General features: G+C 41.2%; 3 protein-coding genes and 1 non-coding gene across 6 annotated transcripts in view; 2 read left to right on the forward strand and 2 right to left on the reverse strand.

Annotated features, from left to right (window-relative positions):
• LOC145452077 (single-strand DNA endonuclease ASTE1-like) overlaps window positions 1-5,226 on the forward strand; it is a 173,125-nt gene extending 167,899 nt beyond the window's left edge. For 2 of the 3 annotated variants that reach the window (XM_080330295.1, XM_080330294.1), the window contains exon 5: window positions 4,147-4,252. Coding sequence is in view for 1 of the 3 variants with exons in the window: in XM_080330293.1 (XP_080186419.1) it covers window positions 3,354-3,541; window positions 4,147-4,323 (365 nt within the window). In the remaining 2 variants the exon portion in view is untranslated. Of the gene's footprint in view, window positions 1-3,353; window positions 3,542-4,146 lie in introns of all 3 variants that reach the window. The other variant, XM_080330293.1, reaches the window with a different exon arrangement.
• LOC145452069 (tyrosine--tRNA ligase, cytoplasmic-like) overlaps window positions 1-26,248 on the reverse strand; it is a 539,006-nt gene that overhangs the window by 363,657 nt on the left and 149,101 nt on the right. The window lies entirely within an intron of this gene.
• On the reverse strand, window positions 9,117-9,189 carry Trnat-ugu (transfer RNA threonine (anticodon UGU)). Its single transcript has one exon. It is a non-coding gene; the product is annotated as a tRNA-Thr (tRNA).
• LOC145452434 (single-strand DNA endonuclease ASTE1-like) overlaps window positions 14,207-26,248 on the forward strand; it is a 51,954-nt gene continuing 39,912 nt past the window's right edge. Inside the window, exons 1-2 of the mRNA XM_080330621.1 lie at window positions 14,207-14,404; window positions 14,658-14,756. Of these exons, the coding sequence (XP_080186747.1) occupies window positions 14,259-14,404; window positions 14,658-14,756 (245 nt within the window). The 5' untranslated portion in view covers window positions 14,207-14,258. The remainder of the gene's footprint in view (window positions 14,405-14,657; window positions 14,757-26,248) is intronic.

Genomic DNA, 26,248 nt, shown 5'->3' on the forward strand with positions numbered 1-26,248 from the left:
CCTCCAGTAAATAGACAAAGCTTCGCTAGTGTGACGTCATATTGATCGACAATTTTGAAATCCGTTAGTGAGCGCTAAAAAGCGTCCGGAATTCGTGTTACAAAATATGTTAACCGTATTCTATATGTATGATCGCCTGACTCTCTAAGCCAGGGCTTCTCAACCCGCGGCCCACGGGCCGTATGCGGCCCGCAGACGTTTGTTTTGCGGCCAGCGACGTCTTTCATTATGAACGCAATTACTACTGGCAATGTATTGTTACATATTAAATTAGCGACTTTGACTCTCTCATAGCACCGCCTCTGTTTCATTTGATTACCCATTCCTTGTTGTTTTCTGGATTCTTGGTATTGCTCGAGTTTATTGCAGTGTTGGGATGACTCGAGTCATGACTTGACTCGAGTCAGACTCGAGTCAACTTTTTCGTATGACTTGACTTGACTCGAGTCACTTTGCAAAAATGACTTGACTTGACTTGACTCGGCGATTCAAAAATACGAATTGACTCGTGACTCGAATCAAAATTTACGAGTCAATTTCAAGTCATCAAGTAAACGGTATCGATTAAATCAATGAATTTTGTGAATGTTAGTATTGTGCGCTATACGCCTGCTGTGTCACTTGCGAGAGTAACCAGTCATTCGCTGATTGTACGTTTCACTGAGCCTCTATTGTTACACCACAAATAAATTGACCACAAACGTAATGATCACACCTTACGTTGTTAGTAGGAGAGGAGTAGCAATAGAATAACCTCATAACAACGTATCTCTGTTTCTTAGACGGCCCAGGGCTTACATTTTGCAGTGATCGCCTGTACCAACCCTCTTGTATGATTTAAATCGAGCGAATATAGTTTGTGCGTTTATTTTCTCACGGATGGGTAGTGTGTTGTACCATATCAGTTTGTTAAACTTTTGAAGGCTTCGAGCCTATTGGCTGCTAATAACAGACTGTTGCATGTTGCTATACAGTAACTCATGTATTTTATTTGCAGTTCTACGTGTGCGTGAGCGATACAACGACTTCTTGCAGGCATATTTAACTTTATATTAGTCATTTGATTCAAGATAAATGGCCAATTATTCTGTCTTTTACACAGCTAGCAAAATGTAATGACTTTGAATCGTCACTGATACTTCGAAAATTCAATTTGACTTGAATTATGACTTGACTAGTGACTCGACTTGACTTGACTTGACTTGACTCGAGTCACCTCCAAAAAACGAGTGACTTGACTTGACTCGAGTCACCTTCGAAAATCGATTGACTTGACTTGACTCGAGTCAAAATGTGCAACGACTCGAGATGACTCGTGACTCGAAGGTAGTGACTTGATCCCAACACTGGTTAATTGTTATTTTTTTGAATCGGTATTCGGCTGGACTCTTGTTCAAGAGAATCCCACTGTGAAGTACTCTTTTAAAGATTGTTTCACTCACCACGAATGGTTTGAGCAGAAACAAGAACAACAAACGGGAGAGAGTAATAGTGTAATAGTTATGCGTCCGGCTTCTCGAGCGGTAGGTCGTGGGTTCGATCCCCGGCCGGGTCATACCAAAGACTCGAAAATTGGTATCCGCAGCTATGCTGCTAGGCGCTCAGCAATCACGGATAGCATGGAGGAGAAAAAAACGGGGCGCAGACTAGATGACCTCATGGGGCCGTATCGCAACTCCGTCGTCAGAGCATCTCGATGGTGCAGGCGAAAAAGAATATCATATCTCTTGCTATCTCTCTCTCTCTCAAGAAACGGGAAATTAAACAGCGAAAACTGGGTTTGTAACTCTGCGTGAAGAATGAATTTGCTTTTTCGGATATAAATGTAAAACCGATGTGTCATATTTGTCGAAGAACGATGTCGCAATGAAGCGTGGAAGCTTACAAATTGAAATGATAACATGACAGTTTCTTCTGTAGTTATAAATATATCGCATAATTTTAGAAAACATTACTAGCTAGGTGTCAAGTCGGAAATCCATATTTAGAGGCGTTCTTAAAATTGCCGACGGCGTTACAAACGCATCGTTCGAAATTGCTTGGTATATCGCTAAACCTAAGAAATATGCTGGAGAAGGTGTGATGTCAATAAAACTTCAATATACTGTGCGAATCTTAGCAGCGAGGACATCACCTGACTAAGTTTGAAGCTACAGTTATCTGATTCAACCGTGACCGCATGTTCTGAAACACGTTGACGCGTATAGACTAATGTGGAGCGGATCGACAAATGTTCTGGTCTGACTCCGATCCGGTTTTTCAATTCTCTGGTCCGGCTCCGATCCGGCTTCGGCCAAAAATGAAAAGCCCGGCCGGAAATCCGGCCCTACATGGTACGGTGGTTCCGTGAATTTATAAATATGATCGTTTATTTTCGCACTGGCTTGGCAGTTAGCGTGTGGTTGGTTGGTAGTTATATTTAGTTACAAAAGTCATGCTTAACCATAAAGATTCTGGCCGTATCAAAAAAGTACTGATCCGGCTCCGATCCGGTCCGGCCAAAATTGAAAAAATCCGGCTTCGGTCCATGCTGCGCACTCGTATAGACTCAATTTAGCTGCCTAGCACTGGACGAATACACCGACTCCATAGACATAACATTGCTAATTATGTGGGTGCATTTTATCAGAGTGGACATATTTGCAGAGGAAATGCTGACAGGGCAAACGTGGGGAGGTGACCAGCTTTAATTGACCCCGGGCGCTTGACTTCTCATATCACCGAGAGCTCAAAGTGATAATGGACTTTTTCACGAAAACGCAACTGTCATTTTAAACTTTTTCGCATACGCATTGAAACAGACAGTTCGGTTATATGGTGAAAGGGTTGGTTTGAAGGTACATATACCGAATTGGTAACGAATGCATGCCATCACGCTCCATCACTTGCGCCGCTGGAAGAAACATGTTCTCACAAAAATAAGCTACCGCAAATTTACGAACGCTGTCCATTACTGCCTTAAAATGCATAAACATGTACTATATGCCCGTTTAAGACTAGTGTAAGTAGGCTAGAGTAGCCTAAATTAAATAGTAGCCCATAAATACATGGCAATAATGTTCTGCGACCGGCAGCGTTTTTTTGCTGCTAAAATGCGGCCCGTTATACAAGGGAAGTTGAGAACCCCTGCTCTAAGCTATAAAGGGGACGAATTGCGAAAAAGAAAAACATTTTGGCGTCACCGGAGGACATTTCTTGATTTCTTGAATAAGGAGGAAAAATCCGTTAAAAGGAGGACATATGGCAACCCTACTATATAGGTCACACGTGGACACGCTGTCACTGCGATCCAACGCAAGCTACAGCTGGTAGTTTGTAATCATCATTGGTGTGATTTTATAACATTGTTATAGAGAGCGTTCTCAAGCAAACTCTCACGGGATTGGGTATTCCCTATGTTGTCGTTCCTGGTGATGGAGATTCCGCTGTTGCCGCTATAGCCAACGCCCTGGATGGTTACGTACTCGCGCGTGACACAGACGTTTGCGTCTATGATTTAGCCAGAGGATTTCTCCCGATGAAAGATTTTCGTTGGAAAAATGTAAGTGACAGCTAATTTCAGAAATTTGTAGTCAACCTATACCTATATAGGCCTATTGCATTCTATATCCCTTTATTTAGCATATCCGTGATGAAGATGCTGCTTCATGTAATACATATGTTGATTAGTATGCATTTGCTTTTGAAATTCGAATCCTCGCATCGCAATATGATTTTAATGAACGAACATAATCGTCCATCGAAGACTTGTTCAGACAATGCTTAACTAATTCGAAAGTGAAGCCTGTAGAACAGTAGTTCTCAATCTTTGTCGCTGCATTCGAGGCCTCGTGTTAGAAGCCACATGAGAACTGCATTGAGTTCAATAGAATGATCATCAGGGTTGTAACCAAGTTACAAGGTTCCGAGTTACAAGTCAATCTTACTTTTATAGCTTTGATTCGAGTCAGGTCGAGTCAGTTTCTATTCACTCACCACCAAGTCAAGTCCGAGTCCGAGTCATTACAACCCTGATGATCATTGAATATAAGGTCACGCAATAATCTTTGCCCCTGTCTAATCTGAATGCGTGCAAATTAAAATAAAAACGAAGACGCAGTGAATCCAAGACACGATCTCTGGAATTAACATGTAACACTCCCACAGGTCGCAGGAAAATGCCCGTGCAAGGTGTTCCATCGTCAAACACTGGAGAGGACATTTGGCCTCCCTCCGAATGCGATTTCCTTTCTGGAACCAACATTGACTAGTCAAGATGGATTGCCGAATGTCGATTTCAGCCCGGTTATCCGTCTTCTTTCAATGGTAGGTTTGTTAGCATAAAATACTTCTTTTTATTGTTTCATTCGACACCATCTAACGCCATGCGCGTTGTCAAATATCAATAATGGCGCCTGATAAATTTGTACAGACTTCTTCAATCTTCGCTGGGTTGCTTATTGACAGGTAGCCAACCCCAGTACGTTTAATTCTCCCTAAGCCCTCCACTACGCTTTGCTTGAAGCTGTAGGTGTATAGTTCCGCTAGAAATCAGTAAGTATACTTTAATCCAGGGGTCGGGAACGTTTTTCGGTAAAAGAGCCATATTGGTCCAATATTCCAATTGTAATTCCCATAGAGCCATACGACGATGCAAAACCAACTGTTACGTCACAATTGAATATTTTGACGTCATATGCCACGACATCGAAGTTCACTAGACAGGATTCGTTATTTGATTACACCCGCACCCTCACTGATTAAGCCTGTCGCCAGCCATTTTAGCATGCAATAGTTTCGTTTATCTATATCGAGGTCGGGAATCCTTTGTAAGCTTATGTATTTTCATTAGCATATCCTTGGGAGCTATATGATATTCTTCGAAACTAATTTGAATTTGTAATTGGGAATGTCACTTCTAAGGAAATTCCTGTTTTGCAGGTATACAAACTTCGTATAGAACTCAACGAATTAGATTTGTCTGATGTAGACCCCTAAATAACTTTAATGTACCGTATTTCCCTAATATAGAAAACAACGATCATAGTGGACTGATAAATGAGCAATTCGCACCGGGCAATATTGGACAGAAATTTTAGGAATTTGAAAATGGGAGGTTCCGAGGCACTAAAACCCCCATGGATGCGCCACTGTTTTGACACCACATATACTTATCGCTGCTATCATAAGAATAATGACTCGGGCCGTTATGAAAATTTACAAAAAGGTAGCGTCAAAATCTATCAATAGGACATCACTAATGTTATTGCGAATATAAATCTTACCTCACCTTAGTCTGGCTACGTCCGTGTTCAATGATCATCGAATCGATACCTATGCCACTTTCACCGAGAACTCCGATAGATTCAGCCGATATTCAAAAGATATAGCATCTAGCTTGTGGCGAATTTTCAATACTTTAGATCAGTGGTTCTTAACCTCCGCCGACCCGTGGCGGGTCTGTTTCTTGCCGGTCCGCCAGATATATTAGAATTTTAAATCTCAATTTCAGAATGCAAGGAGTTAGGCGCTTTTCTATTAATTAGAGGAATAAAACATCAAATTTTAAATGCATTCAGAAGTTTGGTACGTATTTGTGGCATGGTGACGAAATTGAGAGTTGATGGTCTTCTTTGGGCGTGCGTCACAATGGTGCAGTTGCTATTAGAAATTGTTGAAAAGTAGCCTACAACTCGTTTCGGACATGCTGTATGCAAAATCTACGAAGACAAACTTCGGTAAATTCCGACAGTGCAGTGAAGCGAGTATTTTCAGTATAATAGATGCTACAAGTAAATAGCGAATTCGCATTTCTTTCAAGGATGCCGAACAATCACAATCGGGTTTGTGGTAGTGCGGAGCATGGACCGGAGCCGGATTAAATATTCGGCCGGATTTTTTCAATTTTGGCTTGAGCCGGATCGGAGCCTGATCAGAACTTTTTTGATCGGGCTAGAATCTTCATGAATAAGCGTGAACTTTGTAACTATAACTACCAATCAACCACACTCAAGTAACCGCCAAGCCAGTGGGAAAATGAACGAGCCAAATTTATAAATTCACGAATCCACTGTACTGTGTTGGGCGGAGCATGGACCGGAGCCGGATTGGATATCCGGCCGGACTTTTTCATTTTTAGCCAAAGCCGGATCGTAGCCGGACCAGAGAATTGAAAAACGTGATCGGAGTCGGAGCAGAGAATTTGTCGATCCGCTCCGCACTAGATTGTGCATGGTCTTTAATAGGACTTCGTGAGCTTCGCCTTGCACAAACTTCAAGAGAACGACATATAAATATCTGGTATCAAAAAGACACTATTAAATGAAGCTTATAATATTACATTTAAGATACAAGCAGTTGTCGTATATAAATTTAGACTCCATTTTTGGTTTTCGAAATTTCACCGGTCCGTAGCATTTGTTTTGAGGTCTTTCTCGCCCACGAGGTCAAAAAGGTTGAGAATCATTGATTTGAAGAGCTTCAGAGCTATTGCTATGCTAGAAATGACACTTCTGAGCTATAAAAATTATGTCCATATTCACAGTCTGGCAGTTGCAGATTGTAGATATCAGACTCCCTGCTACGATAATGTTACGTCACGAAATTTGACGATATTTTCTACGCAATCACTGCAACTGATATTTCTTGTAAAGCGTGATATCAACTCGGTATTATCGGCGTATCAATAATAATCGTTCATCATGCAACGTAACTAAATTCCAGGGCGCACCAGGGAATTGGAGGTCGCAGCAATCACTAGATCCGCTCGAGCAATTACTAATTTGGCTGGGAAGGAATTATCGAAACGATGATAGCGTGATCCAATTTTTGAGGCAACATGTCAGAAATCTACCGAAAGACAAGCTCAAAGCCTGTCTCAATGAGTACCGGAATTTTCCGAATGTCTCAGATTTCGTCGGCGATTTGGAGCAGGGCGGTAACAGATTCAGTACAGGAAAAACGTGCTTGCTTAAAGTCGGCAATCTGCCGGTTCTAACGGATTTCATGCCGATGGTCCCAGATGATCAAGACCGAATTTCTTGTAACAAAATGTCTTCCTCTATCAGACACGCCTCGTATCAGATAAATCTGGTGAAAGATGTCGGAGAAGTCCAAGTGCTCAATACTTACCAGGTTTTGGTGACGGATCGTAAAGGCGAACAATATGTACCGGAAATGTTAACCGTGACAATTGATAGGCCCAAAATGGAATCGCTAAAGTTGGATTTGGAGGAGGATATGCTCGTGGATCGGGTGGATATGAATGATATAATGGAAGAGAGGCAATCCTACATTTTCGATGTCTTACTGAGAGAAGAGAATAAAGAGATCGTCGAGTCTGTCGATGACAAAATGAAGTTGGTAGCAGCAGTCATAAGATACTGGAGCACATCCAGCGAAGACCACGAACGCCACGTTGAAGAAGCCATAAAAGCCCTCATATTCACCATTTGTGCAACCTATTATGAGGCACTGCTGCCTTCTGAAATCGAGGAAATACCACAGAGCTCCTTAAACAAAGATGCTCTGCACAGTTCATCTCAATGGCTGTGCTGCATGAAGGACGCCATGTTTTTTAACGCTATTCTTGGTGAGCCCTTAGAATGTCCTCTAATAGGTAAACTGTTCTCTGGCATCCTATATCAAAGAGCTTTCGCTTACTTTCGCGATGACGACGATCTGGAGCGCACGGCGGGCTCGCTGTTTTCTGATGACCTGACTCGCGATGCGTTCGAAAATTTGCTGCGCATTGCAACAGGCATGGGTTAAAGTATAAAGATGTTACATTGGCTTCTGCAGAAGTGGAGTACTGTATAGATGTAAATGAAATGAGTAGCATGCAGCAGGTCTATATATAATAGCGATCGAATGACAAGGAAAAACGGAAGGCACGAATCGCGAACGTGGAATTTCTATAGACTTGTATTTGTATGAGAAGACTAAACACAATAACCTCTGCTTTACGCAGTATCGTAATGTATCAACGAGTATGTATGACTACCACAGTGATATCTAGTTCTAGATATCCCTGGATCACTGATTGGTGAATACATTTGAAATTTGAGTGTTTATATGACTGTAAGCACATATGATATCAACAGTGACAGTGACTACTCAGCGCTCAAGGTTTAGCCGTGTTAGGTTAACATTATATACCGAGCGAGATAGTGTAATGGTTATGCGTCCGGCTTCTCGAGCGGTAGGTCGTGGGTTCGATCCCCGGCCGGGTCATACCAAAGACTCGAAAAATGGTATCCGCAGCTATCCTGCTAGGCGCTCAGCAATCACGGATAGCATGGAGGAGAAAAAAAACGGGGGTGCAGACTAGATGACCTCATGGGGCCGTATCGCAACTCCGTCGCATCTCGATGGTGCAGGCGAGAAAGAACATCATATCTCTCTCTCTCTCTTATATACACTGTAGGCCACTTGTACAATAACTATTCCTTGGCAGAACTATCTGCGATATTTCAACATATAATACGTTACCACGATACAGGGCTGTCCGAGCCAGCTGTTATGATAATTTCACTCGTAAAAGTGATGAAAGCATCACCCCAATTACTACACTTATCTGTAAAAACGTAATCCAACGTAGTTTTGAATATAAAAATGTCACTATGTAGTCTAAAATTAACCAAGATGATCAGTGCATGTTGGCAAAACGTACTCGAGCACTTAGTAGAAATAAAGGCAGGGTACTTCTTTGCGGGCCACCTCTTGGGATAAATTATGATGTAAAAGCTACTAGGAGTGATTACTACACAAGCTCATTCCGATATCGAAAATCTCAATCTGAAACAGGACTGCAGGGTGGACAAAGGTTAATATAAATCAAGAAGGGCATGATGGAAACTTGCAAAGTGGACAACATTGCCAGTATGAAGCAGTAGGGTGTGTTATCACTCAGCAGCACTCCAGTAGTAGGCCTATACACTAACTTCATATAGTACTGTCCAAAACTCCTGTTGTTTTCTCCGTTCCTGTAAAGCTGCTTCGAATTCCCACGGAGATTGTGAGAAATTTGGAAATTGACAGAAAATGGAATCTGTGAACGAGACATGTCCTCGGCAAGGGCGAGCAGAGCCCAACGAATTTCGTGTCTGCTGCTTTAACCACTCCGCCACGACAACTCAAGCCACCAGTGAGGATCGAACGCACGACCCCTGGTTTACAAGACTAGTGCTCTAACCACTGAGCTATGGCGGCTGTTCTTCCGCACTAGATGGTGATACTATTCACATTGCTACTACACTGTCTCTATCGCATGAGGTGCCCGTCCAACCTTTTTGGTCATTCGATTTACCAATGATTACGTGGCACACTTCCAGTGTTTGCAGCTGCTTTCTTATCCTAGAAATACTACCTGCCTTATATCTAATTAGAACCGCCACACTAAAAATTCTAATCATAGGTATGCCGACCATCGCTTTTTGCAATTATAAGAATAACAAGAATGCCAAGAGTACAGCCTACAAAGTTTTCACTACACGCTGGCATTTTAGTTAGGCTTACCATACGTCCTCTTTTAAGAGGATTTGTCCTCTTTTTTGACAATTTAGGTCAGATTTAGAGCAAACTGCGAGTGATATGCCGCAAAATAGCACAGAAGTGACGCTCCGGCGGGTATTTCGGAGTGAAAAACGTGGATTTAAGCTATGCGCGAAAAGATGGCCTTTTTTTTTAGTCATCCACCTGACAATGTGGAGAAAAAAACGGTATTTTGAGCTCTGAGCGACCACAAAGTGGGAAGAATTAACCGGTTTTTGAGAATTCTTCTCCGGTTTTGCAAGTCCGAAATTTCTGAAAAAGTGTCCTCTTTTTAGATTTCCAAAATATGGTAAGCCTAATTTTAGTGTGTAGTTTGTCACTGTTTTCTATAACAAGTTTGACAATATTCTGAGAGATTGACGGTGTAGCAATGTGCAGCGAGCTTGCCATATCATTGATAGATATTACTCATCTCAAATGAGCACAAGGAACAGAAGTATACTGCTGAGGGATGGGGTCCCGAAAACTACTATTCCTCTGATATTTTTCTTTAGAGACATTTTCTTAAATTCTAGCAATGGAAACTCCTTGATATTTTCCATTCAATCGAATAAGCAGGATAGTCAATGTAAGCAATTATTCGCATTCTGATACAGGTTGAGGCTACATATAAAACAAATGGGCTTATCGTTGACATCCATAAAAAGAAAATCTAGTATAGTCAGCACATGACATGGTCAAACTTGAAATATTTTATCAGCGATGCTTCTCGTTTACTAGAACATATTTTATATCGGCAGAGTATAGAATAGACGATATTTCACAGTTAAATCCGTTATGCCTGAGTCTCTGCATGATATCGGACGTATTTCAACGAATTATAGTCGCCTAGCATGTCCAATTATCCATTGTCTACGATCTAGTCCAGGTCCGGCCAACCCGTGGCCCGCGAGGTAATTTCCGAAATTTGTAACATGATACAAAATGGATTGCACAGATTTTGAACTTGCGAGGCCAATCATAGTCTTGCCGCAACACTTGAGATGTGATGACCAAAATATCAGTTCCGACGCATTGGCAGATCTATGAGCCAGTCACATTTTGGTAGATCTTCGTCAAAATTGTAGCGTTAGGTCAAAATTTGTCATAAAGTCAAAAAATTTTTGACGTTTGCATTTCGTTTGCAACGCAGATTTTGCACTGTCGGTGAACTTATCATTTGATATTTTACAGCTTGTAGCCTATTTTATAGGCCTACTGTTGTAAACGGCTAATTGTCTGCTCATTGTGAATCATAAACGGTCCAATGAAACAAGCAGGGATATCTGAAGTTTCAAGATATCCCTGGAAACAAGTAGGTAAACATGGTGTTATGGTCAACGTACCGCAATATCCTAACTGAAGAAAGACTTCTTGCGCATTGCATCATTCTTATATAAAGAATAAGTGCATGATGAAAAATTGTGATGTTGACAACATCGTCAGAATGAGCAACACAGTTTGTCACCAGCAGTGTACGCGTAACTTGAGTGTTGTCAGCCTACAACTGCTGCTGTTGAACGTCATTGGCAATTTTCTTAGTAAGGACATGCACTTTCTACACAAGAATGTAGGAAAGTATCCTCGTTGTACTACAAAATATTTCAATTATTTCTACCATAATACATATTGTAACCAACCACTGGAATTCTTCATAGGGTCAGATTTCGTTAAAATGTTGTTTTTTTTATTGTAAAAAGTTGCCTTTTTCTAAGCCAAAAACGTTTTTTCAGCCCAAACTACTTCGTTAGGACAGTCAGTTCCAACCAGAAATGAAGATAAGTGGTACAATTTTAACATTATGTGGGAAAACACCTAATTTGCATACGTTAGGTCAAAATTTGGTTAAAATTCAGTTTTTTTAGGTCAAAAAAAGTCAAAATTTTGATTTTTTAGGTCGAAATTTTCCTTTTTTTAGGTAAAAAAAAAACGCCCTAGTTATTACGTTGAGGGAGAGACCTATACTTTGTCGTTTCGGCGACGGCATATCCTCCTATCTTTGTTCATTACATCGCATTCACATATCATCATCATCATCATTGGTTAATTAGCTATTTTTATCAGTTCAATACACCACAAAATGCGATACAATGAAAAGATAGGAAGGTGTCGAAGCGACTTGGAGTTGTCTATGGAATCAGACATCCACCTTGGCCAAGGCGATGTAAAGAGGAGGCATGCACACTGAATGAAAAGTAAAGAAGATGGTATGGAAAAAAGCAAGCAACAAGAATGGATGGGATGTCATATGCCGATTATCCTATAGTCAGAATCCGCATGTCCCTCAATTTTTGGTATATGTCCAGTATGTCGACGCTAATCTGATTTTCTCACTCCACATTACTCCAATCGGCACGCCAACGGATCGTGATATGCCGATCAAAGAGTGTCAAATATGGGGAATCGCCTAATCCCAGACAAACGTTTCAGACGGTGTATCGATCGACGATATCGAATCGAGTCGCGAGAGGTAGACTATAGTAAACTAAACTCACTCAACTGTCACGCATAGTTGAATGGCTTCGGTACTGCGTTAACCTATATTATGAATCTATTGAGATAACTTTAGTCATAGTAATATAAGTTTCCGTCTCAGGCAGGACTCATCGGCTGCAGAGTTCAATGATGATTTTCGCAACTCGTTGGAACAGATGATCAACAGCCTACAACCAAAAGCGATGAGGGGTGAAAATGTTAAAACGTCCTGTGAGATAAATTTATGAAACACGACCAAAAAATGCACGTGAAGATGGCTTATTCTGTGTATGACGCGAAAATGGACTAAAATAGGTTAACCCAACGGAAATTAGTCGCGAAAACCGGTTTCCGACCTCCTCGGAAAATGAGCTTTGTTTTAGTCACTTTACCAGCGATCAGAGTAAGGTGGATAAACTTCCCGTTTGTATGTCCCCTTTTTCGGATCCGTCCAAATGGAGGCGAAAATTTGTGTCGAGCTTGATAAAGGGGCGGTGGGTCGAAAAACGTTGGTAACCAATGGTAGACTGCAAAACGACTTGAACTTGCTGTACAGTGTACATGCGTTTGCTAACCTCAGCATGTTACGAACATGAACTCTTATTTGAAATGCCCGAACATCATTCAATGTCAAGTTTGCACGAAGTCAGTCATTCTAATACTAATCTAACTGGGAAAACACTGCAGTAGCTGTAATTCAGAACTAACTTGGCAAAACACTTGATAAATCTGATCGCAACCAACTTCGGAATACATCAGTGATGAAATACTGACCCCTAAACATATAATATGTTCCGGCATCAAAAGCTTAATTTTGCAGAGTTTTCATATGAAATTAGAATGTGTAGCTATAATTCTAATTCTAATGTAATTTGAAAAAACTGAAAATTTCTGGTCGTCCAAGTATGGGTTGAACAGATTGCGACCGTATCATTGAATATATCAGGTAGACTAAGCCAGACGAAAGGTAAATATGAACTATGTGCGCACTGTCGTGCGTATAGACAGAGGCTTTTATGTAGGTTTCATTGTAGTTACTCTGCGTACTGACTTTGTGCAGTGCATTCATACCTTCCTCCAGCAATAGTGTATACGGGGTACCAGGAAATAACGCTATATTATTCATCAGATCGTGTTGTAGGCCGGTGCAATCTGTGCACTGTACTCATGCGTATCGACGGCCCGTTTAATATGCTTGTGGGGAAATACGATGAGCATATGTAGAGCTGTAGTATATGGATTAGCAGCATTAATACGCCCGCATCTCACAATTATTACATGACTCCCTCACAGAACTAAGCTATGGATTTTTACCGTAAAGATCCAATACCTAGAACCGACGCATATGGAATACTTCGTCTACCGCCACATGCTACTTCATTTTCTTGTCGCTTGTCCTTTCATGTTATCTCCTATTACTTTTCATTCCGTGTGATTGCCTCATATTCGCATGTTACCAGTGGTCAGGGGCCACAAACCCAAATGGGGGAAGGACCACTTTTCCAGTTGGTATAGGCGTCGCTGGACGCAATACCCAAATATCGAAAGTTAAATAAGTTATGCTGTTTAGCAAATGTTGTACGAGCGTCAATCAATACACCGTTTTGCTCTTGTGTTATTCTTGCAATAGAAACGCGCTAAAGCGAATAATAACAATATGATGAGCCACACCCAATGTTTTGCAACGCTAAGCAGCGACGAACTATATTCAGTATTGGGTCAAATATTTCCTTTACAAATGTTCGTCTGCCTGTGGCGAGCGTAAAGCAGATTTAAGATTTATTTCCTTTCATTTAGTGTCTTGGGATGCGTTGGCTATCAAACACTTCCTTCGATAAACTTCTGTTCACGTTTTTTGCTATCATGCCGTCAGTTTGCCATCAAGTGCAGGCTGCTGTTACCGACAAGACCACTAAATACATTGACCACTGGTAAATAATAGAGTATCAGATAATATTGTTGTGATCTTGTTCGACCTTGCGAAACTTAAGTTAATGTCAGTTTTCAAATATGCATTTTCATTTTTTCAAGTCTGAAACCCAGCCAAACGGTCCACGAGTTGGTCACCCCTGTTCTAGGCCAAAGCGGTGTCTGGTTGAAAGACTACTCCAAGTCGTTTCGATACATTCCTATCTTGGATGAAATTGATAATACAACGAAACAAAACATGCAATCTTAAGCAGCTAGCACGTTGGCGAATTTGGGCCATTTTGAAATATAAAAATCATATACTATCCATCATTACAGCTTATTATATCTATTTACGGTGAAATATGGGCATAAGGTCTTTGAATCGTCTCATTCATCGATATAGAGTCCCACTATTGGATGACTTCGAACTATGCGACTCGACAGTGATCATCGATGGTTCCGAACTGTTTTATTATTTATATTTTGACTGCATGGAAGACAATGGAAGGTAGGTTCGACGTCTATACCTTTTGAATGCGTTTATATCGAGTGATCACTGCAATTGGATGTGTAAGGCTGTTCTTATTATTTACATTTTCCCAATTGCAACCTACAAGCAAATGGTCTACCGGTTTGGACCGCTATGAAATCATTTAGCACATATGTCAAAAAGCAACCATTCCGTAATCATAATTTGGTGGGCTCAGAACTGATCACAGAACACGGCTATGTCGACTTTTATCATGGCTGTTATGTTACAGGTGTGGAGGCGAATATTCAGATTTGCGAAGAATCACTAACAGATTTTTCGACACGCTGGTCGATCGTTGTAACATCCGCTGCTACGTTGTTTTTGATGCGTAAGATCTTCTATTACATATCCTTCATATGAGAATTCTGTAGAATTAGGCTTTTGATACCTGATCATATTATACGTTTGGGGGGGGGTCAGTATTTCATCGCTGATGTACTCTGAAGTTGCTTGCCATGCCGTTTGCTGAAAACAGAAGGCGTAACATGCTATTATTCCATATCTGTCCAAATACAGGCCAATCTCTGCCGTTCGGATTTGGGTTGATGTATGTTCACATTACCATGACCATGACCATTGTAAAAATATGTAAAAATTACCACACTACGCTTCATTGGCGTCCAAGTAAGAAAAACTCTCAAAAACCATCTGGAATAAAGCACAGCACAGTCCAATCATTCCCCTTAACAGTGTCAGAGACGACCAGTTACAAAGGTGTTTTACCTTTTTAGATTACTCAGACAGGTTTTGTTGACTTGCATTACTTACTCAATATAGGTAGGTCCCTACTTTAAGTCAGACCTTGGCAAACTGCAGGCCGCGGGTCAAATGCGATTATGAGCGACCCGCGAAAAGTTGATACTTTTTCCATACTTTCGCAATTCGGCAAACCTTTCAAGTGATGTTCTATTTATCATGTGTGGAAATATTCCGGCGTTTATATTCTAATTATTTTAGACGAGATTATCCATTTAAATAGTCCTGATGCACCAATGATATCCCCCGTTTCTTTATCTCATATGTCGTCAGCTATATAGGAACGTATAATATAGGCCTATACACACGGCATTAGTTGGAATGACAACGGAAACTCACGACATGTAGATCTAGTGTGGTAACGCACTGCTAGCAGTAACCACATCTACAGAATTACATGAAACAAAGGTGTTGTCGAATTATAAGATAAGTTCCCAACCTTAATTTATACAATTTAAAATTACTCCTCCAATAAAATTTGGTAAAACTTTCTTTTATAAAGACTTGCTAATGGTGAAAGTTAAGACCCCAAGAATGGAACACCACGCAATAAAATTAATGAGCAGTGAACTGGTATCCGTATACGCAATCTTGCGCCTCCGTAAAATGAATATGTGAGGTAAGCCGACAGGAAAATAGGACGGGTTTGAAATTTTTCCAAATGTACCAAGGTAGCATCAATTTACATGTGTAAATGCCGAATATATTGCACGGGTCTCATAAACTTCCTGGTGTTGACGAACTTATGCGTATGTTAGATATAAGCCACCGTAACCTACACTGTCGCACGCTACTATAACTCAAGCAGTCAGAGATATGTCATTTCATCAGTAACGAGTCCGGCTGGGCTATAAATTAGCGATTCCACGATCTCCCCTGAATACATATTCGTATTTATATGAACTATTATTATAACGAATGAGGTGAAATCAATCACGCCATTTCACATACGAATGAATAACAACCTATATGAGGGAGATCGCGTGCCGCTATCCAATCGATTCTCGTTGATTGGAGGCACTGATAATACGAATTGCTGATTTGCAAATGAGTGAAGAAATATTAGAGATATATACGATCGGCATTTAATACAGAATTTTAATTACCGAAGTAAATAATGCAAAGAACTTGTTTTCCAAGTGAGTCTATACTAGGGTTGCCATACGTCCGGAATTTCCCGGACATGTCCGGAATTTCACTGAAAAATCTGTGTCCGGGAGGAGTTTCTAAAATATGCCTAAATGTTCGGAATTTTGAAGGCTTGAAGCAGGCTCAATAGTTTTTCGTAAATCCACATAAACAATATTATTTTCAAGCAGATTTATGCTATTCAAAATTGTTCTTCGCGCCGCGCGCGAGGTACTGCAACGCATAATGATATTAGTATGGGCACCAGGCACCACCCTCTCCAAAAATGCCATCAAAAGTAATATAAATAACCATCATTTACTGAAAAAAGTCTGATTGTAATCGCAATTATAAGCTAACGGTATATTCCTAGAGTTGGTTAAGGCCGATTTGATGCTTTAATCACAGACAGTGGTTCCAAATCTTGGCGTCGTTCGCCTTTATCTGGGGATCGCGATTATGTTGGACGTAATCAGCTTCCTAGGCGTGAGTAAGTTTGGGCAAGCTGAATTTTTTTAGTAATCAGCTTATCAAGTTTTGAACTTTGCCGCGAAACATTTTCAAGTGGGAAAAGAGGTCGCGACCATAAGAGGTTAGAAATCACCGGATGTGCAACCTGCTGGTTCATTTTATAGCAGGGATATAGATATTCCTATTCTATACATTTTAATAATATATTCATATTAAAACCCGAAGCTTTTCGAGCTGACACTTCTCAAGGGCAATCGTCAGCAAATGGAGAATTTCAAAAACATGCATCTAGCTACATTGCATACAACCAATTATGACGTCATAGGAACAAACAACATGAAATACAGGCAAACCGCGAGCGCAGCTAGTGGACAATTTTTAGATTCACTACAAATTCCTTCTGCTGACACAAGCGCGGTCGGTGGATTCTAATATAAGCCGATTCCAGTGCAGACAGATGGAAATTAGTGCGGCCTCTACCTAATATCGAAAATCTTTCATCGCGATAGTTTTTAGCGCAAGTTGCATTCTCAGCCAAATGCTTGCCGATGGCAGAGTTCATAGCCATGGCCTGATTACGTTCTAGTATTCGGAGATCAGTTACGGCTGCGTCTTCGCGAGAGTCCAATATGCGTGATCTAATAACGCTAGGGACATGTTGTTTGATGCGTTCCTGCAAGCGCTGAGTTGTTCTTCCCACGTACCGACAATCACAGTGGCACTTGAAATCATAGACTATATTGCTTTGTTGAAAAGCAGGAAGAACATCTTTGCGCGTTGCAGGAAGCAATTGTTTGGTGGTAAACACAACATTAGTTTTTACGTTATCGTAACAGCGATTTACAGCAGAAATCAATTGTTTTTCAAACCGGGAAGAAATGGGGCCCAGCCACGGCAGATGAATATATACATTTTCCTCAGACCGTGTGTTCGTGTTTTGTGATTTGTTGGGATTGAAATTACTGAGTTTTCTGTCCACAGAACTTTTGATGATGTGCTCGGGGTAGCCGTTATCGATAAGAATTTTGCGGATATATTCTAGCTCCGCGTTTAATTTTACATCCGAACAAATCATCAAGGCTCTGTGCACCAATGTGCCAATCAAATTTAGTTTACGACGATTCGGGCTAAAAGAATTCCAGCGTATGTAATGCCCTGTAAACGTTGGCTTCCGGTAAACCGAAGTGACAAAGCTAATACCCCGTTTTTCCACCAGAACGTCCAAGAATGGTAACGAGTTAGCACGCTCTTTTTCAAATGTGAATTTTAAAGACGAGTGTAGAGAATTCAAGTTAACGAAGAAGTCATCGAACTCCGTCTCATTTTGACAGATAACGAAGGTGTCGTCGACATAGCGACGGTACATGAATGGAGGCTTGGTTTCATCTGCGGCGAAAAGTCTGTTTTCATGGAATCCCACAAATATATTGGCTAAAATCGGGCCAAGAGGGCTACCCATAGCTACACCGTCGGTTTGCATGTAGATGGTATCGTTAAAACTAAACTCAACAGAGCAAGTAGCCGTATTAAGAAGTTCAACGAACACTTTACGCGAGAAGGAAGGTGGTGCTAAATCACCACCACCATATAGCGCGTCCGCACAGATATCAATGGTCTCCTTCAGCGGCACGTTCGTGAAGAGGCTAACGATATCATAAGAACCGAGAAACATATTCGGGTTTGGAAGGTCAGTGGTTTTCATCTCGTGCGCGAATGTAAACGAATCAGCGACGCAATGCGAATCATACATGGAACGCACTGGTTCCAAAACTTCGATAAGCCACTTCGCGAGCTTGTGCTGCGCCGATCCAATCATAGAAAGAATTGGTCGAACGGGAACATTGGTTTTATGAGTTTTTGGCAGTCCGTACATACGTGGTCTCTGTGCCCCGACCGGTCTGATGGAGGCATAGACCTCAGGTGATATGGAGCCGTTTTTCTTGAGGCTGAATAGTCGGCGCTGTATCCGTCTTTCGATCTTGGCGATGTTATCGAATTCAGCAGCAGGACCAAGTGTCTTGAATTTTGATTGGTCACCCAAGATTGCTTCCATTTTGAGTATGTAATCCCGTTTGTTTAGGATTACAACCCCAGAGCCCTTATCCGGTTTGCTAATGTGAATGTCTGGATTCTGTCGCAATGCTTTTATTGCACGAAAACATTCCTTCGTCATTAAAAAATTTTCCGAATCAATAGGATATCCACAATAGGCATGTGCCAAATCACTCAATCTTGCTTTGAGGGCAGGCAAATTATCAGCGGAGTTCGCCTTGCGATGATATAGTTGAGCCATTAACACTTCAAATTCTGCGAATACCTCTTCACTTTTTATGGTAGTAGGTGGTAGACAAAAGTTGAGACCATGAGACAATACGAACTCTTCAGTGGACGTGAGCTTGTAGTCCGATAAGTTAACAATATTTTTCCCGTCAGGACTAGCATTGTTACCAAAGCGTTGGGTAATAAGACGGCTCAAATTACGTTCATTCTTAGCCAAGTTCTCTTTTTCCTTTATGGTATCTATAGATGCCAGGTACCGGGTGAACCGAATCAAATCAAAGAATGACAAAAATCCACGAATTTCTTTCTGTAGTGACCGACATATTCGATGTAAGGTAGCAAGCAACTTGTTGTTTTTGTCGATTTCATCATATATAAATGCACGCTCAATATTTGGGGTGAGGCGTGCTCGAGACCTCTCTATCCTACCTTTGATAAACTTCGGTAACGTCTTTTTGGCGATGCAAGCCTTCAGAAAGGCTGTTGTAGACAAAGCTGTTCTCAATCTTCCCCGACTCTTTATCAGCGTATTGATGGTATTTAGCTGCTGCTTGTTGTACCGTTTTCGGAAGTATTTGAAGAGACTCTTTGGGGTACAGAACTTTAATATACATTTTAATAATATATTCATATTAAAACCCGAAGCTTTTCGAGCTGACACTTCTCAAGGGCAATCGTCAGCAAATGGAGAATTTCAAAAACATGCATCTAGCTACATTGCATACAACCAATTATGACGTCATAGGAACAAACAACATGAAATACAGGCAAACCGCGAGCGCAGCTAGTGGACAATTTTTAGATTCACTACAAATTCCTTCTGCTGACACAAGCGCGGTCGGTGGATTTTAATATAAGTCGATTCCAGTGCAGACAGATGGAAATTAGTGCGGCCTCTACCTCATATCGAAAATCTTTCATCGCGATAGTTTTTAGCGCAAGTTGCATTCTCAGCCAAATGCTTGCCGATGGCAGAGTTCATAGCCATGGCCTGATTACGTTCTAGTATTCGGAGATCAGTTACGGCTGCGTCTTCGCGAGAGTCCAATATGCGTGATCTAATAACGCTAGGGACATGTTGTTTGATGCGTTCCTGCAAGCGCTGAGTTGTTCTTCCCACGTACCGACAATCACAGTGGCACTTGAAATCATACACTATATTGCTTTGTTGAAAAGCAGGAAGAACATCTTTGCGCGTTGCAGGAAGCAATTGTTTGGTGGTAAACACAACATTAGTTTTTACGTTATCGTAACAGCGATTTACAGCAGAAATCAATTGTTTTTCAAACCGGGAAGAAATGGGGCCCAGCCACGGCAGAGGAATATATACATTTTCCTCAGACCGTGTGTTCGTGTTTTGTGATTTGTTGGGATTGAAATTACTGAGTTTTCTGTCCACAGAACTTTTGATGATGTGTTCGGGGTAGCCGTTATCGATAAGAATTTTGCGGATATATTCTAGCTCCGCGTTTAATTTTACATCCGAACAAATCATCAAGGCTCTGTGCACCAATGTGCCAATCAAATTTAGTTTACGACGATTCGGGCTAAAAGAATTCCAGCGTATGTAATGCCCTGTAAACGTTGGCTTCCGGTAAACCGAAGTGACAAAGCTAATACCCCGTTTTTCCACCAGAACGTCCAAGAATGGTAACGAGTTAGCACGCTCTTTTTCAAATGTGAATTTTAAAGACGAGTGTAGAGAATTCAAGTTAACGAAGAAATCATCGAACTCCGTCTCATTTTGACAGATAACGAAGGTGTCGTCGACATAGCGACGGTACATGAATGGAGGCTTGGTTTCATCTGCGGCGAAAAGTCTGTTTTCATGGAATCCCACAAATATATTGGCTAAAATCGGGCCAAGAGGGCTACCAATAGCTACACCGTCGGTTTGCATGTAGATGGTATCGTTAAAACTAAACTCAACAGAGCAAGTAGCCGTATTAAGAAGTTCAACGAACACTTTACGCGAGAAGGAAGGTGGTGCTAAATCACCACCACCATATAGCGCGTCCGCACAGATATCAATGGTCTCCTTCAGCGGCACGTTCGTGAAGAGGCTAACGATATCATAAGAACCGAGAAACATATTCGGGTTTGGAAGGTCAGTGGTTTTCATCTCGTGCGCGAATGTAAACGAATCAGCGACGCAATGCGAATCATACATGGAACGCACTGGTTCCAAAACTTCGATAAGCCACTTCGCGAGCTTGTGCTGCGCCGATCCAATCATAGAAAGAATTGGTCGAACGGGCACATTGGTTTTATGAGTTTTTGGCAGTCCGTACATACGTGGCCTCTGTGCCCCGACCGGTCTGATGGAGGCATAGACCTCAGGTGATATGGAGCCGTTTTTCTTGAGGCTGAATAGTCGGCGCTGTATCCGTCTTTCGATCTTGGCGATGTTATCGAATTCAGCAGCAGGACCAAGTGTCTTGAATTTTGATTGGTCACCCAAGATTGCTTCCATTTTGAGTATGTAATCCCGTTTGTTTAGGATTACAACCAGTGTTGCCACTCTACGTTTCCGGAAAAACACAAGATTGTGTCGTAAAAAAACACTAGATCGGCGAAAAAAACACTAGATTAGTAAATTGCAGGAAAAATTTGCCGTTTTCAAGTAACCATGAAGATCAAGGTACGAATCCATAGATAAGAAGTGTTCCACACATGAATTCGATACATATGTATGATATACTGCATGATCATTCAACGAAAATTAATGAAACGAATTGATATACTGCAAGATTAATCAACGTAAATTAATGAAACGAATTCAACACAAGAAAAAATCAAATATCGTCGCTTTCGAATTGTACGGCATCATAAATATTATATATCTATCGATGGTACACCATCGATCAAAGAAAGTATATTTTGTGTGGCATATCGTTCTCACTACCGTACATCTTCAACCAAACAATGGGGAGGTGTCCATGTGCAGCATACTTCATTTCCATGCATGCACACTGCACAGGAATGTGACAATGCCAAGAGAGTCGTCATGAGCTTCACCAGTAAAGGGAATTTTGATTCACCGAATCCATTGTGCACATATTTCAATCCAGCCAAAATTATGTTGGATGGCATTGACTGATAACCTGCAGCTCATTTTGCGAATTTGCCAAAGCAGACCATTCTTCTGACAAATTATTAAATTCAACAAATAATATCACAGAGGGAAATTGCACAGCTAGAGGAACGATTGATTCTACTTCTCTTTGTGTTGACAAGGCTGTTAACGGATTCAATACACTCAAGCCGGCAAATGAAAATCTTTCCCGAATCTGCAGAGTGAGTTCAACAAGAAACGACAAAGGATTTCACCGAAATCGCTTTTCATTTTTCCGGTACATTCGCTTATAAATACGGATTCACAGCGCACCCTATTACGTAATGATTGCTTCTTACTGCACCACCACAAGGAATTGTTGAAAACAAACACAGCCAGAGACACCAAATCGCCCTATTAGCGATAAATTTAGCGTATGATTTAGTTAGTATGTTCTTAGAATATTCCTTCTTCGCACGATTGCAGAAAAACACTAGATTAGCAAAATTGTGCGACAAAAAACACTAGAACACTAGGACGACCGAAAAAACACTAGATCTAGTGTTAAAACTCTAGGAGTGGCACCACTGATTACAACCCCAGAGCCCTTATCCGGTTTGCTAATGTGAATGTCTGGATTCTGTCGCAATGCTTTTATTGCACGAAAACATTCCTTCGTCATTAAAAAATTTTCCGAATCAATAGGATATCCACAATAGGCATGTGCCAAATCACTCAATCTTGCTTTGAGGGCAGGCAAATTATCAGCGGAGTTCGCCTTGCGATGATATAGTTGAGCCATTAACACTTCCAATTCTGCGAATACCTCTTCACTTTTTATGGTAGTAGGTGGTAGACAAAAGTTGAGACCATGAGACAATACGAACTCTTCAGTGGACGTGAGCTTGTAGTCCGATAAGTTAACAATATTTTTCCCGTCAGGACTAGCATTGTTACCAAAGCGTTGGGTAATAAGACGGCTCAAATTACGTTCATTCTTAGCCAAGTTCTCTTTTTCCTTTATGGTATCTATAGATGCCAGGTACCGGGTGAACCGAATCAAATCAAAGAATGACAAAAATCCACGAATTTCTTTCTGTAGTGACCGACATATACGATGTAAGGTAGCAAGCAACTTGTTGTTCTTGTCGATTTCATCATATATAAATGCACGCTCAATATTTGGGGTGAGGCGTGCTCGAGACCTCTCTATCCTACCTTTGATAAACTTCGGTAACGTCTTTTTGGCGATGCAAGCCTTCAGAAAGGCTGTTGTAGACAAAGCTGTTCTCAATCTTCCCCGACTCTTTATCAGCGTATTGATGGTATTTAGCTGCTGCTTGTTGTACCGTTTTCGGAAGTATTTGAAGAGACTCTTTGGGGTACAGAACTTTAATATACATTTTAATAATATATTCATATTAAAACCCGAAGCTTTTCGAGCTGACACTTCTCAAGGGCAATCGTCAGCAAATGGAGAATTTCAAAAACATGCATCTAGCTTTATTGCATACAACCAATTATGACGTCATAGGAACAAACAACATGAAATACAGGCAAACCGCGAGCGCAGCTAGTGGACAATTTTTAGATTCACTACAAATTCCTTCTGCTGACACAAGCGCGGTCGGTGGATTTTAATATAAGTCGATTCCAGTGCAGACAGATGGAAATTAGTGCGGCCTCTACCTAATATCGAAAATCTTTCATCGCGATAGTTTTTAGCGCAAGTTGCATTCTCAGTCAAATGCTTGCCGATGGCAGAGTTCATAGCCATGGCCTGATTACGTTCTAGTATTCGGAGATCAGTTACGGCTGCGTCTTCGCGAGAGTCCAATATGCGTGATCTAATAACGCTAGGGACATGTTGTTTGATGCGTTCCTGCAAGCGCTGAGTTGTTCTTCCCACGTACCGACAATCACAGTGGCACTTGAAATCATAGACTATATTGCTTTGTTGAAAAGCAGGAAGAACATCTTTGCGCGTTGCAGGAAGCAATTGTTTGGTGGTAAACACAACATTAGTTTTTACGTTATCGTAACAGCGATTTACAGCAGAAATCAATTGTTTTTCAAACCGGGAAGAAATGGGGCCCAGCCACGGCAGATGAATATATACATTTTCCTCAGACCGTGTGTTCGTGTTTTGTGATTTGTTGGGATTGAAATTACTGAGTTTTCTGTCCACAGAACTTTTGATGATGTGTTCGGGGTAGCCGTTATCGATAAGAATTTTGCGGATATATTCTAGCTCCGCGTTTAATTTTACATCCGAACAAATCATCAAGGCTCTGTGCACCAATGTGCCAATCAAATTTAGTTTACGACGATTCGGGCTAAAAGAATTCCAGCGTATGTAATGCCCTGTAAACGTTGGCTTCCGGTAAACCGAAGTGACAAAGCTAATACCCCGTTTTTCCACCAGAACGTCCAAGAAGGGTAACGAGTTAGCACGCTCTTTTTCAAATGTGAATTTTAAAGACGAGTGTAGAGAATTCAAGTTAACGAAGAAATCATCGAACTCCGTCTCATTTTGACAGATAACGAAGGTGTCGTCGACATAGCGACGGTACATGAATGGAGGCTTGGTTTCATCTGCGGCGAAAAGTCTGTTTTCATGGAATCCCACAAATATATTGGCTAAAATCGGGCCAAGAGGGCTACCAATAGCTACACCGTCGGTTTGCATGTAGATGGTATCGTTAAAACTAAACTCAACAGAGCAAGTAGCCGTATTAAGAAGTTCAACGAACACTTTACGCGAGAAGGAAGGTGGTGCTAAATCACCACCACCATATAGCGCGTCCGCACAGATATCAATGGTCTCCTTCAGCGGCACGTTCGTGAAGAGGCTAACGATATCATAAGAACCGAGAAACATATTCGGGTTTGGAAGGTCAGTGGTTTTCATCTCGTGCGCGAATGTAAACGAATCAGCGACGCAATGCGAATCATACATGGAACGCACTGGTTCCAAAACTTCGATAAGCCACTTCGCGAGCTTGTGCTGCGCCGATCCAATCATAGAAAGAATTGGTCGAACGGGAACATTGGTTTTATGAGTTTTTGGCAGTCCGTACATACGTGGTCTCTGTGCCCCGACCGGTCTGATGGAGGCATAGACCTCAGGTGATATGGAGCCGTTTTTCTTGAGGCTGAATAGTCGGCGCTGTATCCGTCTTTCGATCTTGGCGATGTTATCGAATTCAGCAGCAGGACCAAGTGTCTTGAATTTTGATTGGTCACCCAAGATTGCTTCCATTTTGAGTGTGTAATCCCGTTTGTTTAGGATTATAACCCCAGAGACCTTATCCGGTTTGCTAATGTGAATGTCTGGATTCTGTCGCAATGCTTTTATTGCACGAAAACATTCCTTCGTCATTAAAAAATTTTCCGAATCAATAGGATATCCACAATAGGCATGTGCCAAATCACTCAATCTTGCTTTGAGGGCAGGCAAATTATCGGCGGAGTTCGCATTGCGATGATATAGTTGAGCCATTAACACTTCAAATTCTGCGAATACCTCTTCACTTTTTATGGTAGTAGGTGGTAGACAAAAGTTGAGACCATGAGACAATACGAACTCTTCAGTGGACGTGAGCTTGTAGTCCGATAATTTAACAATATTTTTCCCGTCAGGACTAGCATTGTTACCAAAGCGTTGGGTAATAAGACGGCTCAAATTACGTTCATTCTTAGCCAAGTTCTCTTTTTCCTTTATGGTATCTATAGATGCCAGGTACCGGGTGAACCGAATCAAATTAAAGAATGACAAAAATCCACGAATTTCTTTCTGTAGTGACCGACATATACGATGTAAGGTAGCAAGCAACTTGTTGTTCTTGTCGATTTCATCATATATAAATGCACGCTCAATATTTGGGGTGAGGCGTGCTCGAGACCTCTCTATCCTACCTTTGATAAACTTCGGTAACGTCTTTTTGGCGATGCAAGCCTTCAGAAAGGCTGTTGTAGACAAAGCTGTTCTCAATCTTCCCCGACTCTTTATCAGCGTATTGATGGTATTTAGCTGCTGCTTGTTGTACCGTTTTCGGAAGTATTTGAAGAGACTCTTTGGGGTACAGAACTTTAATATACATTTTAATAATATATTCATATTAAAACCC

Source organism: Botryllus schlosseri, chromosome 12 (genome assembly GCF_051294905.1).
Source record: "Botryllus schlosseri isolate E-star chromosome 12, Bs_hap1, whole genome shotgun sequence".
NCBI classification, from domain to species: Eukaryota; Metazoa; Chordata; class Ascidiacea; order Stolidobranchia; family Styelidae; genus Botryllus; species Botryllus schlosseri.